This window comes from Falco biarmicus, chromosome Z (genome assembly GCF_023638135.1).
Source record: "Falco biarmicus isolate bFalBia1 chromosome Z, bFalBia1.pri, whole genome shotgun sequence".
NCBI lineage: Eukaryota > Metazoa > Chordata > Aves > Falconiformes > Falconidae > Falco > Falco biarmicus.
The window spans coordinates 5,823,541-5,841,393 of NC_079311.1; the positions used below are offsets into that span (position 1 = coordinate 5,823,541).

General features: G+C 39.9%; 1 protein-coding gene across 1 annotated transcript in view; it reads left to right on the forward strand.

The window, feature by feature from the left end:
• Positions 1-17,853, forward strand: part of ADGRV1 (adhesion G protein-coupled receptor V1) — a 291,184-nt gene that overhangs the window by 232,413 nt on the left and 40,918 nt on the right. The window contains 2 exon segments of the mRNA XM_056325098.1: positions 3,503-3,660; positions 17,722-17,843. Of these exon segments, the coding sequence (XP_056181073.1) occupies positions 3,503-3,660; positions 17,722-17,843 (280 nt within the window).

Consider the following 17,853-nt stretch of genomic DNA (forward strand, 5'->3'; position numbering starts at 1 on the left):
CTCCATGTTTCGATTTAGATTGAACATCTACAGTAGCTCTCTCTCTCTCGAAAAAAAGTCTTACCTATTAAAGCTGTTTCTCAGCATTCTAGTTGTGGCAAAAAATATGTAAACTAAGTGTCTTATTGGTTCATATTGAAGGAAAAAAAAAACCCCTAATATAGTTCCTGGTTTTGGGGTTTTGTTGTTTGTTTGTTTGTTTTTTAGTTCTTAAATGATTAACAAATAGAAGTATGGAACTATACCTTGGAGAAGGCACATACTAAAGACAATGATTTCTAAAATTATTTCTAGCCTCTTTAATAGGATTATAACAGATACAGACCTACACAGGGTTTTCGATAATATGTTGAATCTTCTCATTAGTTGGAAAAAGAAATATTTTATAACTTAGAAACATTTGAGCTGGAAGTAGAATGCTGTTTATGGGACAAGTGCCACCCTGAGTAGAGTAGGAGACCAGGGGGCTAGCAAAGCGGGTCTTGAAGATAATGAAAATATATTAGTTTAGCTAGGAGTAGTGAGGGAAAATCAACCAATGGGAATATTTTACTGTTGAAGTTACCAGAGAAATTTATAGTAATAAAATCAAAATCAGGGGTCAAAATAAAGCCAGAGGTCAGAACAAAGTGGTCAAAACAGAACCAGAGATGGACCCTCCGGTCAATAACAAATCAAGAAGGGCAAGAGTGGAGGCAGCTTGGGATGAAAGCTATACAGTTGTCTTTTCAGTGTTGGAAGAGATGTAAGCTGGTAGCAAAGCTGCTCAAAACAGTCAGGAAATAAATAAAAAAAACCCTAACAATGTACAATTTGGGAACAGAAGTCACAGAAACTTTGTTTTGAAATGACAGTCTCTGAAGAAGCTAACAGTGTTTGATTTTTCTTGTCCTCATTGCAGAAGGCATGCATTTCAACTGGTAGCTGTATTAATATTTTTTTTTTTGGTGTTTTGGTTTGTTTGGGGCTTTTTTTGTTTTTTGGGTGTTTTTTTTGCTATTAATGAGATTCAAAACAAACAAACCAAAAGCCTAATATTATTCACCTAACAAAGAAATATTAAAATAACTTTATTATGCACAATGGCTCTGGATCAAAGACTTACTTTACAGTCTAGTGCCTGTTTAAAAAAAAATAAAATACTTGAAGGATATACTGCAGGACATAATGGTCTTCTTTAAACAAGTAAGATTTGTAATTATGTATTTCATTCCAGTTTCACATCAGCCTTTCTAGGCCTTTTCCTGTAGAATAGTTGTGTTCTGGAACACCAACTTAGTTGATGTTTTGGGATATTTTTCTTCTGTTCCCATCCAGTGCTAAGAATATGACGCACAGTAGATCCATGTGACAAATGTATCATGGTAATGGAACAGTAAATGTGTACCCCTAGTGTCAAGTGTAATAAATATTTTCAGTTGGTCCATATAATGATATCCCATGTGATTTCCAGCATAAAAGATATCTTTCAACATACATCATCACACTACTGTAAGTGAGTAAGATCACAGGAAGTAGTGGGTGTCGTTGAGTTGCTCACCATTGCTTTGAAGGGAAGAAATCCAAAGTAAGCTTTGTACGTTAGTACGGCTTTGTGTATTTCTTGTCTCCATAAATTTTCAGTGTCTTTTTTAGAGCAAGTACCCAGGGGTATTAGTAAAAGTGATCCATCTCTGTGGGTTTTCATTCATGCAGCTTTTGTTAACTGAAATGAAGGAGTGTTCATGGAAAACTTCCAAGACATTCAGATGACAGACTTTTAAGAGTATATGGGATCTCTGAAATACAAAAATATAACAAATTTTAAAAATTACAGGTTTCAGAACACAAATATGATTTTACAGGAGACTATACTTGTGCTAAGATTCTTGGCTTTGGTATAAACATGAAAAGCAGCGTAGGTTATGGTAATGCGCCTTCATGTCTTCATGCTAATTGGGCCCACTCAAGAACACATTTGGGGAACTAAAATAGCTTTCACATCTAAGAAATGGTAAAAATTAGAAAGGTGAAATGGATCAGATGTTGTGTCCAGGGAACAACTGTGTTGGCAGCAGGTTGAGGGAGATGATTGTTCCCCTCTGCTCAGCACTCATGAGGTCAGATGCGGAGCGCTGGGTCCAGTTCCATGCTTCTCAGTACAAAAGAGAAAAACATCTAGACACAGTCCTGGGCAACCAGCTCTGTGTGTCCAAGCTTGAGCAGGAGGCGAGGACAAAATGACTCCAGCAGGGTCTTCTTACCCCAACCGTTCTGTGATTCTATGAAAAAACCACACCTTTAATTGCAGTAGAGACTTCCTACCTTCCTGTTGCTTATTTGCTTGCTCAGTGATGTTAGCAGGTGGTACCTTAGCTTGGTGTCTGACTGAGCCTGTACCTTCTGAAGACGGTTGTAGAAGGTACCTAGATTCTGCTGGATATTATTTTGTCATTCGCTGAGGGTGTGTAGAGCGTGCTCTGGAAGAGCTGGCACAGAATGCAGTCTTGACTTGCTGGACAGAGTACACATGCCCACCTAAGCAAACCCAGAAGGTATACCAGTGAGACACGTACCCAGGCTTTTCTCAGATATATATTATACTAGCATTGACTCTAAACTTGTTTAGCAGAGCTGACCTGACAAACAGAAGGGCTGGGTAAGTTACACCCTCTTAATAGGGATAGCAGTGATCACATACGCTCTAGACATACTGACTCCCGCGCTGTCCCTTGGGCTGCTCCGTTGTGCGTCATCTCTAGAGTAGGTCAGTGGCTGTAAAGCACATACTGATCTCCAGGGAGTTCACAGAACCCACTGATCTCTCATACCGTCAAGAGCTCTCTTTAACTACCATCTCCATATCCTTCAAGTCATCATCTTATATGTGTAATTTGACTCTTTTTCAGGAATAACTCATGTTCCCATCACATCTTTTTAAATAATTATAACTTTAATAAATGGAAAGGGTAAGGAGAGATAGGACAAATAAAAAAAAAAATGGGAGGGAGGGAGCATTTGGCTTCAGTGTGCAAATGACATATAATTTCCAACAACTTGAGGAGGAATAGTTATCTTGCCTTTAAGACTTGTTCATTTATTTTAAAAATATAATTCTCAAAATTTATTCTGTGGTTTCAGGAGCTAAGTATAGAAAATTGCATAATGCCCTTTTAGACTTTGGTGACTAAGACTGATCAAATTACATGAATATAGCATGCATGGAGTTGGTTAAAATATTGTTCCATTGCAACAGTTTAAATCTCTCCAACATTAGTTAGGCAAAAATGTAACATGCATACTTTTAAGGTGCAAATGTTATACCCCTTAAGGTAATGATAAGGAGATAAGAACTGACAGAACCCAATCCATCCTATCAAGGTTACTCTGGGAACAGAGTTAAAGAATTTGTGGTTTGTAAAGCATATGCCTCATCAAAAACATTTGTTTCTGAAATTTTACAACTGTTCAAGGTGCCTCCTAAGTTTATTAACTTCGGGTTTTTTCCATTTATTCCCATCAGGTGCTTCATTCCAAATGCATACGCTGCTCTCTTCACCGCTGCTCTGGTGCCATTAATGTGCTTGGTGGTGGTTTTTGTGGTGTTCATCCACGCCTACCAGGTGACCCCGCAATGGAAAGCATACGATGATATTTTCAGAGGAAGAACAAATGCCGCAGGTATGAAGGGTTGGCTACACCTGTGGAAACAAGCTGGGTGCTCAGAATGGTACTGACTGTTCTCGCCAGTTCAGAAAACCCCACGAGAAACCACAGTTCCACAGATACCTATGCATTTGTGTCAGATTCAGTGTGCTCAAGGTCCCTTTGATGTCTGCGAAGGTACTTGATGATGTGAGTTATGCAGATGCTTAACTGTCTTAGGAGGATAAATACGTGTTAAACCGAAAACAAAAAATTAGTACCTCTGGTTATGTCTAGTCACAGGAACAGCGATAACAGGCAGCATCGCCCTGCTTGGGGGACTGTGTCCCTGTCCCTGTGCAGCTGGGGGAACCTAACAGCCCTGTCCCAGGGAGGGCTGGGGGTGCTCAAGGGGCGCGATCGCTTTAGCAATAGTGCAGGCGCCCGCGCTGCGCTCCTCTGCTCGGCCCAGGTGATGGGCACAGTCCTGGCCCTTGTGCTTTGCAGTATATTCAGTGGCTGCACGCTGGAGTGTTCGGAGTTAATGCCTCTGTTTTGAAATTTCCTAGAGCTGCTCGCAACTGAAACGTGCTTGAAAGAAAAGATCTGTCTTGTGCAAAACAGGAAGTATCGGCTGGTCTCCTTTGTCAGAACAATTTCAAATACAATAATGTTCCCAAAATAAAGTTGGAGCAGTTTAGACCAATACCATAATAATAGGACACTCTGTGGGAAGCTTAGAATATTTCTTTTGTTTTCGTGATGTTTTTGGGAAAAAACCCTGAGTTTTATAAAAAAGTGCAAATATATTTTTAACATTTGGGTTATAGAAATATATTCCTTTTATGAGAAAATGAAAATAAATACGTATTATCTGGATATTTCTTAAAATACTGATTTCTTTCTTAGTGACAAAATGTCTGCTTCACTAAGAGCTATATGAATCTGGATAAGGTCTGATAAACATAGCTTATAAGTATGATAGTCAAGACCTTAGTTACACTTTACTTTTTCATTCCTTTCTGGTATAAAAGGGACTGCCTGGAGCAATCGCAAAGGTGGCGCCTTATTCAGTCTTGAATAATAGAGTTTATTTATTTATAAATAACTTTTTTTTAGTACCTCTAAGGATGGAGATTCCATATTCATATGTTGAAGGTTTAGGCTTGTCTCAAAGCTGTTAAAATAAAAAAAATACTGAATATTGAAACAATACCATAAATAAAGTTGGCATGCAAGTTGGCAGAAAGTACTAATAGGAGTTATATCTACATAACATAAAGATCTGAAATAATAGGGTTGAAACAAAACTTTGTTTGATTTAACATAGAATGCAAGATCTTTCTCCAATGAAGTCCAGAAAATGGTATGCAAGGATCTCAGAAAGAAAAAACCAAAACCAAAACTAAACCATCAGGAAGAAACGTGTTCAATAAAATGTCAGTAGTAGCTTTTTTTTTTCACCCCCCTGCCTCCAAAAAACCAGGTTGTAACTTTTACTACTTTTTCACCTGCACAGTAAACTAGTGTTTTGCTACCACAGGGCTTTTGCAAGCACAAATGGAAGTACCTCGTGCAGTGTGGGTAAGAGCAAGTTGTTGAGAGGCTATTTTGGAGGAAAAAACCAGAGCTGCCTGCTGAGGTTTACGGTGCCCGGGGTTGTATAAGGGCTCTCTGTGTAGCTGTGTTTATAGTGTAAGCCTCCAGAAAGAGAGGCTGGTGATTTCTGTAGTTTGTAGCATTGCCTGTAACTACATGACATGGTACGAACTGTTAACTAAAGGCCTCTGCTTTCTGACTGAATATTTCTCTCCTGAAATTTGAGGTGGTGTTAGTGTATTTACATTATTTTTATGGGTATATTGTGCTTTTGAAGACATATTCAAAAGCAATTTGCAGAGGTAAGACCCATTACCACTTCTACATTTTGAATCTTGCCATATGACTCACTCTTTGGGGAAGTTCACTGCCCTGACTCAATGTTCTTACAAACTCAGTGGGACCTACTCCCGCTTCAGTGCTGTTATTTGCAACCACCTTAGAGGATGCTGTGGGAAACGACGTTTTTCATCCCAGCAAAGTTGCCCGCAATCAGCTGCATGGTGATACCTTGCTTCTGCAACTGAGAGGGGGTCTTGGATCGCACCCACACTGAGTTTTGGCTTCAGCACGGCTTACAGGACCCTATGGGGTAGGGGGGTCTTTGGGCATAGTTGCCTCCTTAAGTTGCATGTGGCAGTGAATATGCCAGGGTTTCTCTCTGTTCCATCCAAAACCAGAGGAAAGGTGGGCCTACCAAGCAACAGTTGCCTATGTTTAGTCTCTTATTCTAGCTTGTCTCTGGCTGTCATGCCTATACTGATTTACCCCCTGTTCAGTCACCCACAACAACAAATTCCTACAGCAAAAAATCCTGAGGTTCAGTACCCAAACTACAAAAAGTAAGTAGTGGGGAAAAAAATAATACTGCTGCTTTGAAAAACTGTCTGTTGTCCATTAGTTAGCCTTTCTAGAAAGAGAATAAAATTCCAGGTGAATGACACTGTAAACAATTCTGACATAGCAAGTGTAGAGAGCTGTAAACATAGGCAAAAATATTTCTAAATATGCTTTTACGTGTAATTGTGGACACCTGTTCATTTAAATTCCAGAGAGCGAAGAGTAACGCAGAAAGGAAAATGTGCCATATATAGACATGTAATTATCATTTATACATAGATATTCATACAAATACCTATTTGCATGTGAATATTCGAACTAGTACTGTTTATTTCCTTTCTAGGAGTCATTCAGTTAGAATATAGTTAAAGTTGCAGTGTGATACAGATGACCCCATGTGGATTCTGCAGTAATTCATGCAAAGCATTGCTGAATGTTGTCAATAAAAATAAAACAGCAAGGTCACTGGCTTGCATTTTACCATCAAACAGAAAAATGGGTTGGATATGCAGATTTCGAAGGGAAAAAAAATTATCTGGCTTCTAAGTGTACATACTTTCAATCATTTCATAGATTGTAGGAAAAGCCTCTTAAAATATAGCTAGTAATTCTGAAGTTCCATATTTGTAATGTCTACTTGACGAAGGCCATTACTAACTTCAATAGAAACTTAATAGGAACATTTATAGTATCTACTGTTTTTTTTTTTTTAAATAAATTGAATATGCAAGTGGCTAAGCTAAAAATTGAGCCAAAATTTTTTCTTACTCTCTTTTCTACTGTTGTTGAAATACTCCAAAGCTTACCTTTCAAAGAAGTTTCATCTTGAACTGTCCAGAATCACAGAATCATAGAATGATTTGTGTTGGACGGGACCTTTAAAGATCATCTAGTCCACCCCCCCTGCCATGGGCAGGGACACCTTCCACTAGGATCATGTTGCTTAAAACCCCAACCAACCTGGCCTTGAACACTTCCAAAGATGGGACATCCACCACTTCTCTGAACAACCTGTTTCCTTGATTTACCACCCTCACTGTAAAAAATTTCTTCCTTTTGTTCATTGTAAATCTACCCTCTTTCAGTTTAAAAACATTGCCCTTTGTCCTGTCACTACAGGCCCTGGTAAAAAGTCTTTGTCTTTTTTATAAGCCCTCTTTAAATTGTGAAAGGCTGTGCTAAGGTGTCCCCGGAGCCATCTCTTTTCCAGGGTGAACAGCTGCAACTCTCTCAACCTTTCCCTACAGCAGAGGTGCCCCAGCCCACTGACCATCTTTGTGGCCCTCCTCTGGACCCACTTTAACAAGTCCATGTCCTTCTGGTGCGGGAGGTGGCAGAGCTGAACACAGTACTGCAGGGGGGGAGTCTTTCCAGAGCAGAGCAGGGGGCTGTAATCACCTTGACCTGATGGCCACTCTTCTTTTGATGCAGCCCAGGATACAATTTACTTTCTGGGCTGTTCCATCTGCCAATATCCCCAATTCTCTGCAGGGCTGCTCTCAGTTCTTCACCTCCCGCTGTGTACTGATACTAGAGGTTGCCCCGACCCAGATGCAGGACCTTGCACTTGTCCTTGTTGGACTTCATGAGGTTCACATGGACCTGCTTCTCCAGCCTGTCAAGGTCCCGCTGGATGGCATACCCTCCCTCAACCAAATCAGCTACACCACTCTGCTTGGTGTCATCCACAAACTTGCTGAGGGGGCACTCAATCCCACTGTCTCTGTCATTAATAAAGATATTGGTCAGTATGGGCCCCAGTATGGACCCCTAAAGGACACCGGTTGTTATTGGTCTGCATTTGGACGTTGAACCATTGACTTCAATTCTTTGGATGTCTCCATCTAGCCAGTTCCTTACTCGTCAAGTAGTCCATCTATCGAACCCGTATCTCTCCAATTCAGAGACAAGGAAGGTGCATGGGACCATATCAAAGAGACTGCCTTAGAGAAGTCAAGATGGATGACATCACTTGCTCTTCCCTTATCTATTGGTGCAGTCACACCATTGTAAAGGGCCACAAAATTAGTCTTCTGCAGCTATTAAAATAAATTCTGTCTGCTCTAGTAAAACATCTCCTTGAGCTTAGGTAGCAGTACTGTCGTTTACTATTCTGTTCTGTCTGTAGGAGCAGAGAGTTTGCTGCTAGCCGCACTCTTCCAAAGATATGCATTGAGTTCTCTAGAAAAGAGACTTTCTGATTCAGTGTGCCAGCCCTTCAGCAAACATGCTCTGTTGACTGATTATTCAGCTATATATAGAAACTAACTTCTCAATAGTTAGCCTTGACAGGAGCCAAGTCAGAAGGGTGCATTGGATAAACAGCTCCTGGGTGAACTAATATTTAAGTTTGCAACAAGAAAGACTGCTTTTGAAGGAAATCAGGTGGTATAAAGCAGGATGGTTGTATCTGGCTGAAGTAACAGGAGATTGGAATAGGCATATGTAAGAGATGATTGTTTTCTCTTGACAGCCCTAATATGCAAATGTAGAAACTGGAGATGAACAGGACAGCCATCCAATATGTATAATTTGATTTTTCAACTTTTTGCTAACCTTTCATAATTCCACAAAAATATTTGAAAATAAAAAAAAATTGAATTGAAAAATCACCTGCATTTTTTTCTGGTAATACCTTTGTGAATAGATGACCTCCACTTACTGAACAACATGTAGTGGTGTAGTTTCGCGCCCTACACATAAATATGCAGTAGAACTTACCCAATTCAGATATCATCATTGTAAATGTGCCAGAATTAATTTAAAGATTAAAACTTTATGTTGCCAAAATAGAACTTCATGAAGAATGCCTTAGATATTTAGCTGTAAAATTTTAACTACCTTCTTGCATGTTCCTTCATATAAATTTCTTTAATATATTTATTGTCTTAGCAATATGCAATTCCTGATCATGACAGAACATGTTAGATGGTCCACCTATACCTATTACCATCTGATCTTCTGAAGAAACAAATAAGCTGCACAAAATGCAAGTGCAGGACATTCCAACCATGCTTCTGAGCTCTGGAGCTGATGCTGAGGACAGGGCTTTTGATTCTAAGTGAGAATGTGTATCTAAACCTGTAGTTATATGTCTTCCTTATCCTGTGAGCCGTATGCTTAAATCTTTATCTTGAATTATTAGATACATATCATGTATCTAAGAGAATCAAAGGAACAATGAATTGCAGGAGTGCTTTCATCTTGAGATGACAAGATGCATCTAGAAATCAAGAGCCAGGTGTTGGCTACCTCTGAACTTATGTACAGTATTCACAGTATTTATCACATTGGATATAATATTTGTCTTCATAGTGCTCCAGGGCCTTTTCTTTTTTGTAATTAAGAGGAAAACAAATCTTTGCCTCCGAGATTTTTACAAATGCAGTTAAGACAAAATGCACAAGCATAATTACAAGCTGAAATAAAGAACAAAGATCTGAATGAGATAATAACTTCAATGCATCATCTGCACTCATGTAATTTAGATTGTTTGCACTGTGTTTCACATGCCCAAATTAGATTTCTTCCTTTAAAGAAATCTTCAGAAGCAAGTAAATTTGCATGAGTTATGCCTGTACAGTTGTGAATTTAGCACTTGTATAATGTTTTGCATAATACTTCTAAATAATTTTATTATGTGGAGATAAGTAGCTTGGAATTTTTCTTTCTTTTTTATTTGCTGTTCTTCTGGTATTTACCATGTTCCCTGCATAATGCTAATAACATAAACTATCCTAAGATTCCTGGTCTTTCATTTGGTTATGGTTCTATGATTATACCATAAAGTGTCTTACACATGTATGAGAAAGTTTGCAGAAAAATTGAGATTTAGTGGAAACATTAGAGAGGTCAGTCTTCTATGATTTTGTAGCAGTGATGTAGTCTTTATGCTTAGCAGGAGGTGTGCTTCCCTTTTAGGAGGTATTCTTTGACTGCAAAATCTTCCTTGCCACAAGAAGCAGCAGACCAAAAATATATAAATTAATGATAATAATAAAATGAAATAATAAACAGGTTTGCTGCTTCCTATTTCTACAAATAATTGATAAACAGCTTTGTCCAATTGGGTTTCATGGACATGTACCTGCCAGCTTTCTGATCTTCAGTACGAGCTACCATTGAATTCTGCATGTCTTTAACATTCCCAGTCTGGAATCAGAGGTTTTGTCATAAATCACTGATTGCATGTTGGTCATGGTGGTGGTATTTTCTCCTCTAAACCCTATGAGGGAATCTGTTAGCTTCTTTATTTTGGCCATAAAATCCTGTTAGGAAACTCCTTTTCTACAGCAGTTGTCAAAAGCAATTGAAAATGGAGCCAGCAGGATTTGGAATGTGGTTATTCAAGCTTATTTAAAAAAAAAAAAAAAAAATTGGTTTTGTGGCATTTTCATAGTTTTGTTGCTAAGTTTAACCCATGACTTCTTAAGCAATATTCTCTAAATGTTTTACTAATTTAGGTCTCCCACAAATCGATGAAATTCTGTTATGCAATACATTCTCCCCAATCATCTAGGAAAAAATGTTTGTAAAGATCTTTCAGATTTTGCAGTAGGTCTTCATGTCTAGCCAAAAACAATTAAAAGCAATTAAAGTTGCATTATCAGTTTAACAACCTAAGGGGAAGACACATAGTAAATATTTATAGGTAAACTCAGAAGATCATTAAAGCCGTATTATTTAATTGCTTCTTTTATTGACTTTCCTATTTTTAGAAAAAAATTAAACACTTCAGGCAATAGAAAAAGACATAATTTGGGCAAACACAGTGGTGAGAGTACAAATATTTGGCTGTGTTATGAAAGCATAGCGCATTCTTTCTTTCCCATAGTGAAATCATCTACGTGTTTGCTGCAAAGACATACTCAGCATTACACTTCAGAGTCTTAATATTATTTAATAATTCCAGTTTTATTGGTTTCTGTTTGATTTAACATTTTTGACTGTTCAGACTCATTGTCCTGGATGATTTTATCGATATCAGGTATGGAAAAAAGCCTTCAGGCAGTCTACCTGGCAGTTTTGTGACAAAACCAGACTGAACACATGAAGTTCAGGAGTACTTCTAACTCTGCAGACAGAAGACACAGGAAATTGGCAATATCAGAATATGAAATTTAATTTCTTTTGAATTACATGTCTGTTCTAATAATAAGATGATGTATTGTCTTCTGAAATATATAATCTCATTCAGACTGAGAAGTTACGCTTTTTGCTGGCTACCACTAGCAAAAACATCAATAAAAACCAGCTGGCTTGACTGAACATGGTATTCCGAAGGGACTAATCCCCGTGTCCTGAAAAAGGGTTCTAGTGTTGGCAATCCATAAAAGCAGTGTGGTGGTGTTCTAATTGATGTCAGTTAAATTTTCCTAGTGGTGATACAGGCTTTCTCCAGGGCGATGAACTGATTGTCGTTTCATAGGGCTTATGAGGCATTTCTGTTTTGATGCCTTTGTTCAAGTATGTTGTTCGTTCCTTCACGTAAGTTTTCCCTCTGCCCAAGTGCTCACCTGTTGGTTTTCCATGCACCGTGGGCAATTGGTGACTGAAATTTTGCCGGAGGATTTCCATTGCTGCTTGCCTCCATGGTAAATTATTAGGTTGTGGCAGGCACCATCAAGTTTTTCTTTCATAGGCGGTGCGTAGGGATAAAAGAGGTTAGCCACGTGGGTGTCCCACCGTTCAGTGAAATTACAGTGACACATGCAAATCCACCTCCATCTCCACTTGTCATGGGGTGAACCTTCAAAGATCTCACAGTGGATCATGGTGGGGAACACTGCAAGTCACCTTGTTGTCTTCTTTTTCTCTTTGCCGCTGCTTCCACTTTTTTCTTCTTCATTCCTCCTCATCCTCCCAGCTTTGGGCTACCAAGAGGCTGTATGGCTTTTGGTGCTGTCAGGTGCAGGGGCAGGGGTTGCAGTTGTCTCCTTCCCATGCTTTCCAGAATAGGTGTATCCTGCGTATGAAGGGAGTTAGTGTACAAGATGCCTTTGACACTGGAAAATTATTTCTCCCTTACTCTTTTTTTCTTTCTCTGCAGTGTCTGAACCAGCGCTATTCGCCTGGCAGAATCTATTCCAGGCCCCATCTATGAATAAGTTCTGTGCTGAATGAACCCTACATTGTAAACTTCAGTGTTTCTCACCATTTTTCCAATCCCTTTGGGCACATAGATGTGACAACCATTGCAGTTCTCATTTCTGCAGAAGCCGTGCAGAGGCTGACTGGACCACAGTCTGGTGGTGGTGAACCTTTCTGTGGACCTCAGCTGGCTCCTGCAACCTGCTCAGCCTGCGGAAGGTGCAGGTGTAGGCACAGGGGCCTCATCATCAGATTATTTCTGTCCGTAGGTCAGTACGGATGTGTTAGAGCACGGCAGAAGATGCAACTTAGAGTCGTCATAGTCTTTATTTTCTTTGTGATGTTCATTTCAGAAATACAGAAATGGTGTGGGTTCATTATTTATTTATTTATTTATTTATTGCTAAATTACAGATTTAAAACCACTGTAGGTGAAAACGTAGCTGTTTGAAAATGTCCGGGGTTTTTTGGTTCCTTCTATTTCATGATCCTGCTCCAGCCGTAAGGAACCAAACAGCAAACACAGAGCTGACAGCTGTTTAAGCTGAGCAATCTGGCATTTTATTACCTGAATCTTACGCTGTTCCTGTGGAGTTTCTTGCCACTGGACACTCTGAATTATCAAAGTTCATCATAACTGGTTCAGCGTGAGTTTGTGAAAGAGAAGTCCCCTGAAGATTGTTAAACGGGAAGAAACTGTCTGGTTCAGCAAGCTCCAAAGTTGTAAATGGCAGAATTGCTGGGAGAAATATCCTATCTGGCCAGCCTTTTTGGCCTTGGTTGGAGGCAAGGCCAGGTAAACTTTTCTTCATACCCAGTACAGCTCCTTTTAGGTTCCCATTGAGGTAACTAAATTTTTCCATCATTTTAGTACTTTTCCTGGTTCATGACTTTTGTATTGTAATCAAAACTTGTCATGAAAATATTGCAGACTGCCTTTCAAATTCTCACCAGCATCATTTTTATGTAAATCCCTGAGAAAACACTTGTTCTCTAAGGACTCTCCTACTGTAGTAAACCTGCAGTTTTACCACCCATGAGAACTGATTACAACGTACCACAGCCCTCAGAACAGTAAGCATTGTGGAAAAATAAAATTTATAGATAAGTTAATAAGTAAAATAATCTTTTCCCAGCAATGGGGAAGAAGCGAGAAACGGGGTGCATTTAGTTTTTTGGTAAATTGAGTACATGTAATTTCACATAGTCAAATAGCAAGCTGCACTATGGTAAGTTTTCAAACTAAAAAAAATGCTGCATAAGATGCATTTATCTGTATTGAGTTGTCAACTCTACCAATGTTTCTTAAGCTTGTAGTTAATGAAAAGGGGGGGATATTCAAGGAGAGACATGAAGAGTCAGGATGGTGATATATGCATATATACATGCATACATATATATATATATATTTAATTTTTTTTTTAAGCAGTAGGTGGACAGACTCTTGCTTAAATAAAACCTTTCATAATTCCTAGTACTAAAAAAATGGTGTGGTAATGGTATAAAATAACTGTGAATCAGCATGGTTTGAATATATAATACCCAGCAGAGCTACCTGACAGTGTCTCAGTCACATCATACTGATGCTGAGGTGACTGCTCCATGGCAGTTTTTATCTGCTAAAGTTTACTCAAATAGTCTAAAACCAACTTCTTGTGCTTGGATTTAGAGTAAATGTTGTGTCAGTGAAGGTTCATCTGCCCAGAAATACCCTTTGGGTTTGTTTGGGAGGGGGTTGCTGGTTTTCCTTCCATATGAAGGAAACCACAGGTAACTGGACCATCTGCTGGGGTTCATTTTGAGTGTGTGTATGGGCATCCTTTTCCTTTATGCAGTGCTGTTCCTACAAACTTAAATGAAATTGTTCCTGATTTTCTGATATGTTTGTTCTACTTACTGAGCTTCTGTTTAATCAAAATGCAACAAATTGTATGAACAAAATAGGTGAAGAGAATTCAAACAGCTGACACTTCAAATGCAGGCAGAGTTTTAACTCCATAAACCCTTTATGATACTAATAATGGAGCAATTGTTGCTGATAAAGGTAAAAGCAGAATCATAAATTGTACCAATATTCAGCATGTGGCAAAAAGCAGGCATCTTCAGGCTTTTTCTTCTTACAATGCATATGTAAGTTGACATGTTTGTACAAGTAGCATTTGTTACATAAAGTTTTATCAGAATTACTCAAGATACAATCCAGAGAGTTCTTGTTGGATTCAGTGAGCTTGATCCTGGCTTTACTTGTATTTTTTTTTCCCTTCCCCCATCCCCATCCCCATCCCCATCCCCCCCCCCCCCCTTTTTTTTCCTTCCCCCCCCCCCCCCCCCCCCCCCTTTTCTGGTGAGGTGGCACGGAATTTATCACATTTTGCCCTCACACACACTTGAAAATAATAGTCAGATCACTGTACATCAAAAGTATATGAGTGAGATACCATATTGCTCCATTTCCTTCAGCTTCAATTAAACAGCTGTTTCACTGATCTATGATTTCAACAATCTAGGGGTGCTAGGTTATGATTTGTATCGTGGTGTTTTTCCTTGGGTGAGGTTAATGCACTGAAAGAGAAATTATGGTGCTAACTTCTGGCATGTTCTGCTGCCTGCGGTTTGTCCTCCCACAGTTTGCTTTCTTCTCTCACTTTCCCCCTACCTGAACTGAACTATGCTGCAAAGTAATAAAAAAGCCAAATCATTATTCGAACCTCCCAAGACAATACTCTTTGTTGTTCGCTTTGGTCTATGTACAGCACTTAGAATTGTATACATTAGTGATCATTAGTTGCCAGTCCATTATACCAGTTGAATTTCATAAGCAGCTGGACTTTTTTGTATGATTTTGAGAATTAAACAAGAATAGTTGACATTATTTCATTCAGATTTGTGCACAAATAAATTAATGAGTTGCTCTACAGATTAGTACTGAGTTTACCTTTAGAATTACATTTAAAAAAAGCAGCATTTGTTGGTGTGTGATTTCTTATATTTTAGTTTGGTAAATTTTGTTGTTATAGCATCGAAAACTTTGAGGTTGCCAGTTCTTTTCTAGATATATATATTTAATTTTTTTTTTCTGAACATTGTTAAGTACACATCTAATAAGTATTTGGATTCATTAGTGTATGCCATGTAGGATAATGAGAAATATGTAATGCTCTGTTTCTTACTGTACTACCTGCTACTTTAGAGGGCCTGGCATATTTGGTTAATTGTATAAGCATTGTGATGTCGGTCATGTATATTAGTAGCTGTTAAAGGAAAGCTTGTTTTAACATCTGTGGAAGCCACAAGGGATTTTTCCATTTTGCCCAAGGGACTTTGAAATGGGTGCTTTGGGTGCCAGGAGTGCTAGTGACCCTGGAGTGCAGCATGAGAAATATGTTGCATTTCCAGTCTATTCACCTAACTGTAAAATCGAGTTCCTCCCAGACAAATAGCAGAGGTACATAGCCTTAATCTTTGACGCCTGATGCTGTTTTGAAAAATACATGTGTATTATTAATGTTATGTTCTGGATCAGGGGTCCTCGGGAAGTCTTAGACCTTCAGTAAATTTGGGCCAGACCACAGCTCTCCATGGAAGAGGTGATTCAGGTGCCTAATGGGCATTGACTGTCATTTGGGACAACCAAGATTATCCAGTCTGGACTCTTCATCAGGAACAGGTCTTCCACAGGACCTCTGTTGTATGTGCTCACCATGTATAGATCCTTTAGATCTCCTTTAGATCTAATGCCATGCCAGGGCACCAGTGCCAAGCCATGCTGCCTCCTCAAGTCCTACCAGATGTCCCTGGCTGCCTGGGGCTCACCGCACTGCATCCTCCCATCCACTGGGAGCAAGCCAGCAGCCCTGCCTGCACAGGAATAGCACCCTTTACCCGTGGCCAAGCTGGAGAGGATTTATCTCATGTCCTCAGACATAAGTGGCAGGATGGGAGTACCTTAACGGTAATTAGAGATGAGCTTTCAAATGCCTTTGTGTAGGGGACCTGATTTTTTTTTTTAGTGTTTTAATAGCCTTTGCTATTTTCCAGTAAAAACAGGTAGGTTTCCTGACACCCCACCCTCCCCCACCCCCACCTCAGAAGAAGCAAGACCTTGTTAACTGTTCCAAAGAACTAAGTTTATTTTAATACTGCATTTTTATTACCTCTAGTCCTAGGTTACCATAGCCCTAGCATAATGTTAATTTCCACGTGTAATGTTATCTTGTTATAATTCACTAAGGAAATACATATCTTTGTTAAAGGTTATGTCACACTACCCAACGGTGGTTGCAGAACAGCCCAGGTTTGCACCCCAGGTTTTACTGAGCTCTGTTAGGCTTTAACAGGGGAAACTTCAGGAGCACAATACCCGCTCGCATTGTGCTTCACTTCACGTTGTGCTTCGCTTCACGCCATTCCCTTGTGATAACAATACACACATGCATTTCTGCCAGAGCAATAGTTATAGCCCTGAAGCAACTACTGCCCGCCTCGCTGGGAAGCAGTCTTTAGGCTGTTGCCTACATCCAGAAGGCACTTAGTATTTGTGCAGTATTAAACAAAATGCCTAAAGCGCTCCCAAACTGCTGTTTCTGGAATGATGCCTGTCAGAAGCGCATGCCCGATGTTTGCTGGTGCTGCATGGCTGGTGCAGAGAGCAGCAGTGCCTGGCCCAGCATCTCTGCCCCTGCAGCCTACAGGCCTGGGCAAACATGGACTTTGAAGTCTGCCATGACTACGGTCAACATGGGGAGGGGGTCAGCATGGTATGTCTGGCCGGCGGCCACAGAGCGGGAGTGAGCGAAAGCTAATTAGCTAACTTCTGCTTTCCTTTTAGCAAACTTTGTGCATGCAGACATCTTCCCGCCAGCATTCCTTAAATCTTTTATGCTGTAAATAACAGCAGGGAATATAAAGTGCAGCTGTATGTGTGTGCTTAAGGACAGATTCTGCACGTATTTTTGAAGATGAATAAAGTTAACTGGTGCAAAGCCTGTCTTTGGGGGACTCCTTGACCGAGTGGAGGTCGTCACTTACAACTTTATAGGGTCAGATACCTTCTCATGTTCAGCTTGCAGTGAAAGTAACAACAAATCGGAGAATAAGCGATTATTAAAATTTCTATATAATTCTATAAATTGCCAGAGCTGTGGCAGTTTTTGTATTGGTAATCCTTTTGTTCTTTTCCTTTCCTCTCAAGTCTTGAAAATCCATTTCCTCCCAAAATTTCCAGAGCTTGCCAAGAGCTTTCCCATGTTTCCCCCAAGGTCAGCACATTTTCTGACTCCATGTGTGCTCTTCCCACGTGTAAAGCACCCATGTCTGCTTTGCTGAGCAGGGCTGTGCCCCCTTGACCCCCCACCTCCCTGTCCCCTGCATGTCCATGCCCTCCTCCTGGTCTCCTGGCCCCAGGGGGGGTCCACAAAAGCCCTAGGACCAAGAAAAGGTCTGCCTATAGCTGGAGAATGAACTCCAAGGTTGGCCAGAGATGGCAAAACTGGGTCCTGTATCAGTAACGTTTTAAAAGGTGTTTTTCCCAGGGCGCACCATCTGAAATGCTGTGTTTGTGGTTTTCAGAGATCCCCTTGGTCTTGTACCTCTTTGCCCTGATTTCTGTCACCTGGCTGTGGGGAGGACTGCACATGGCTTACCGGCACCTCTGGATGTTAGTCTTCTTCATCATCTTCAACAGCCTACAGGTAAGAGCTG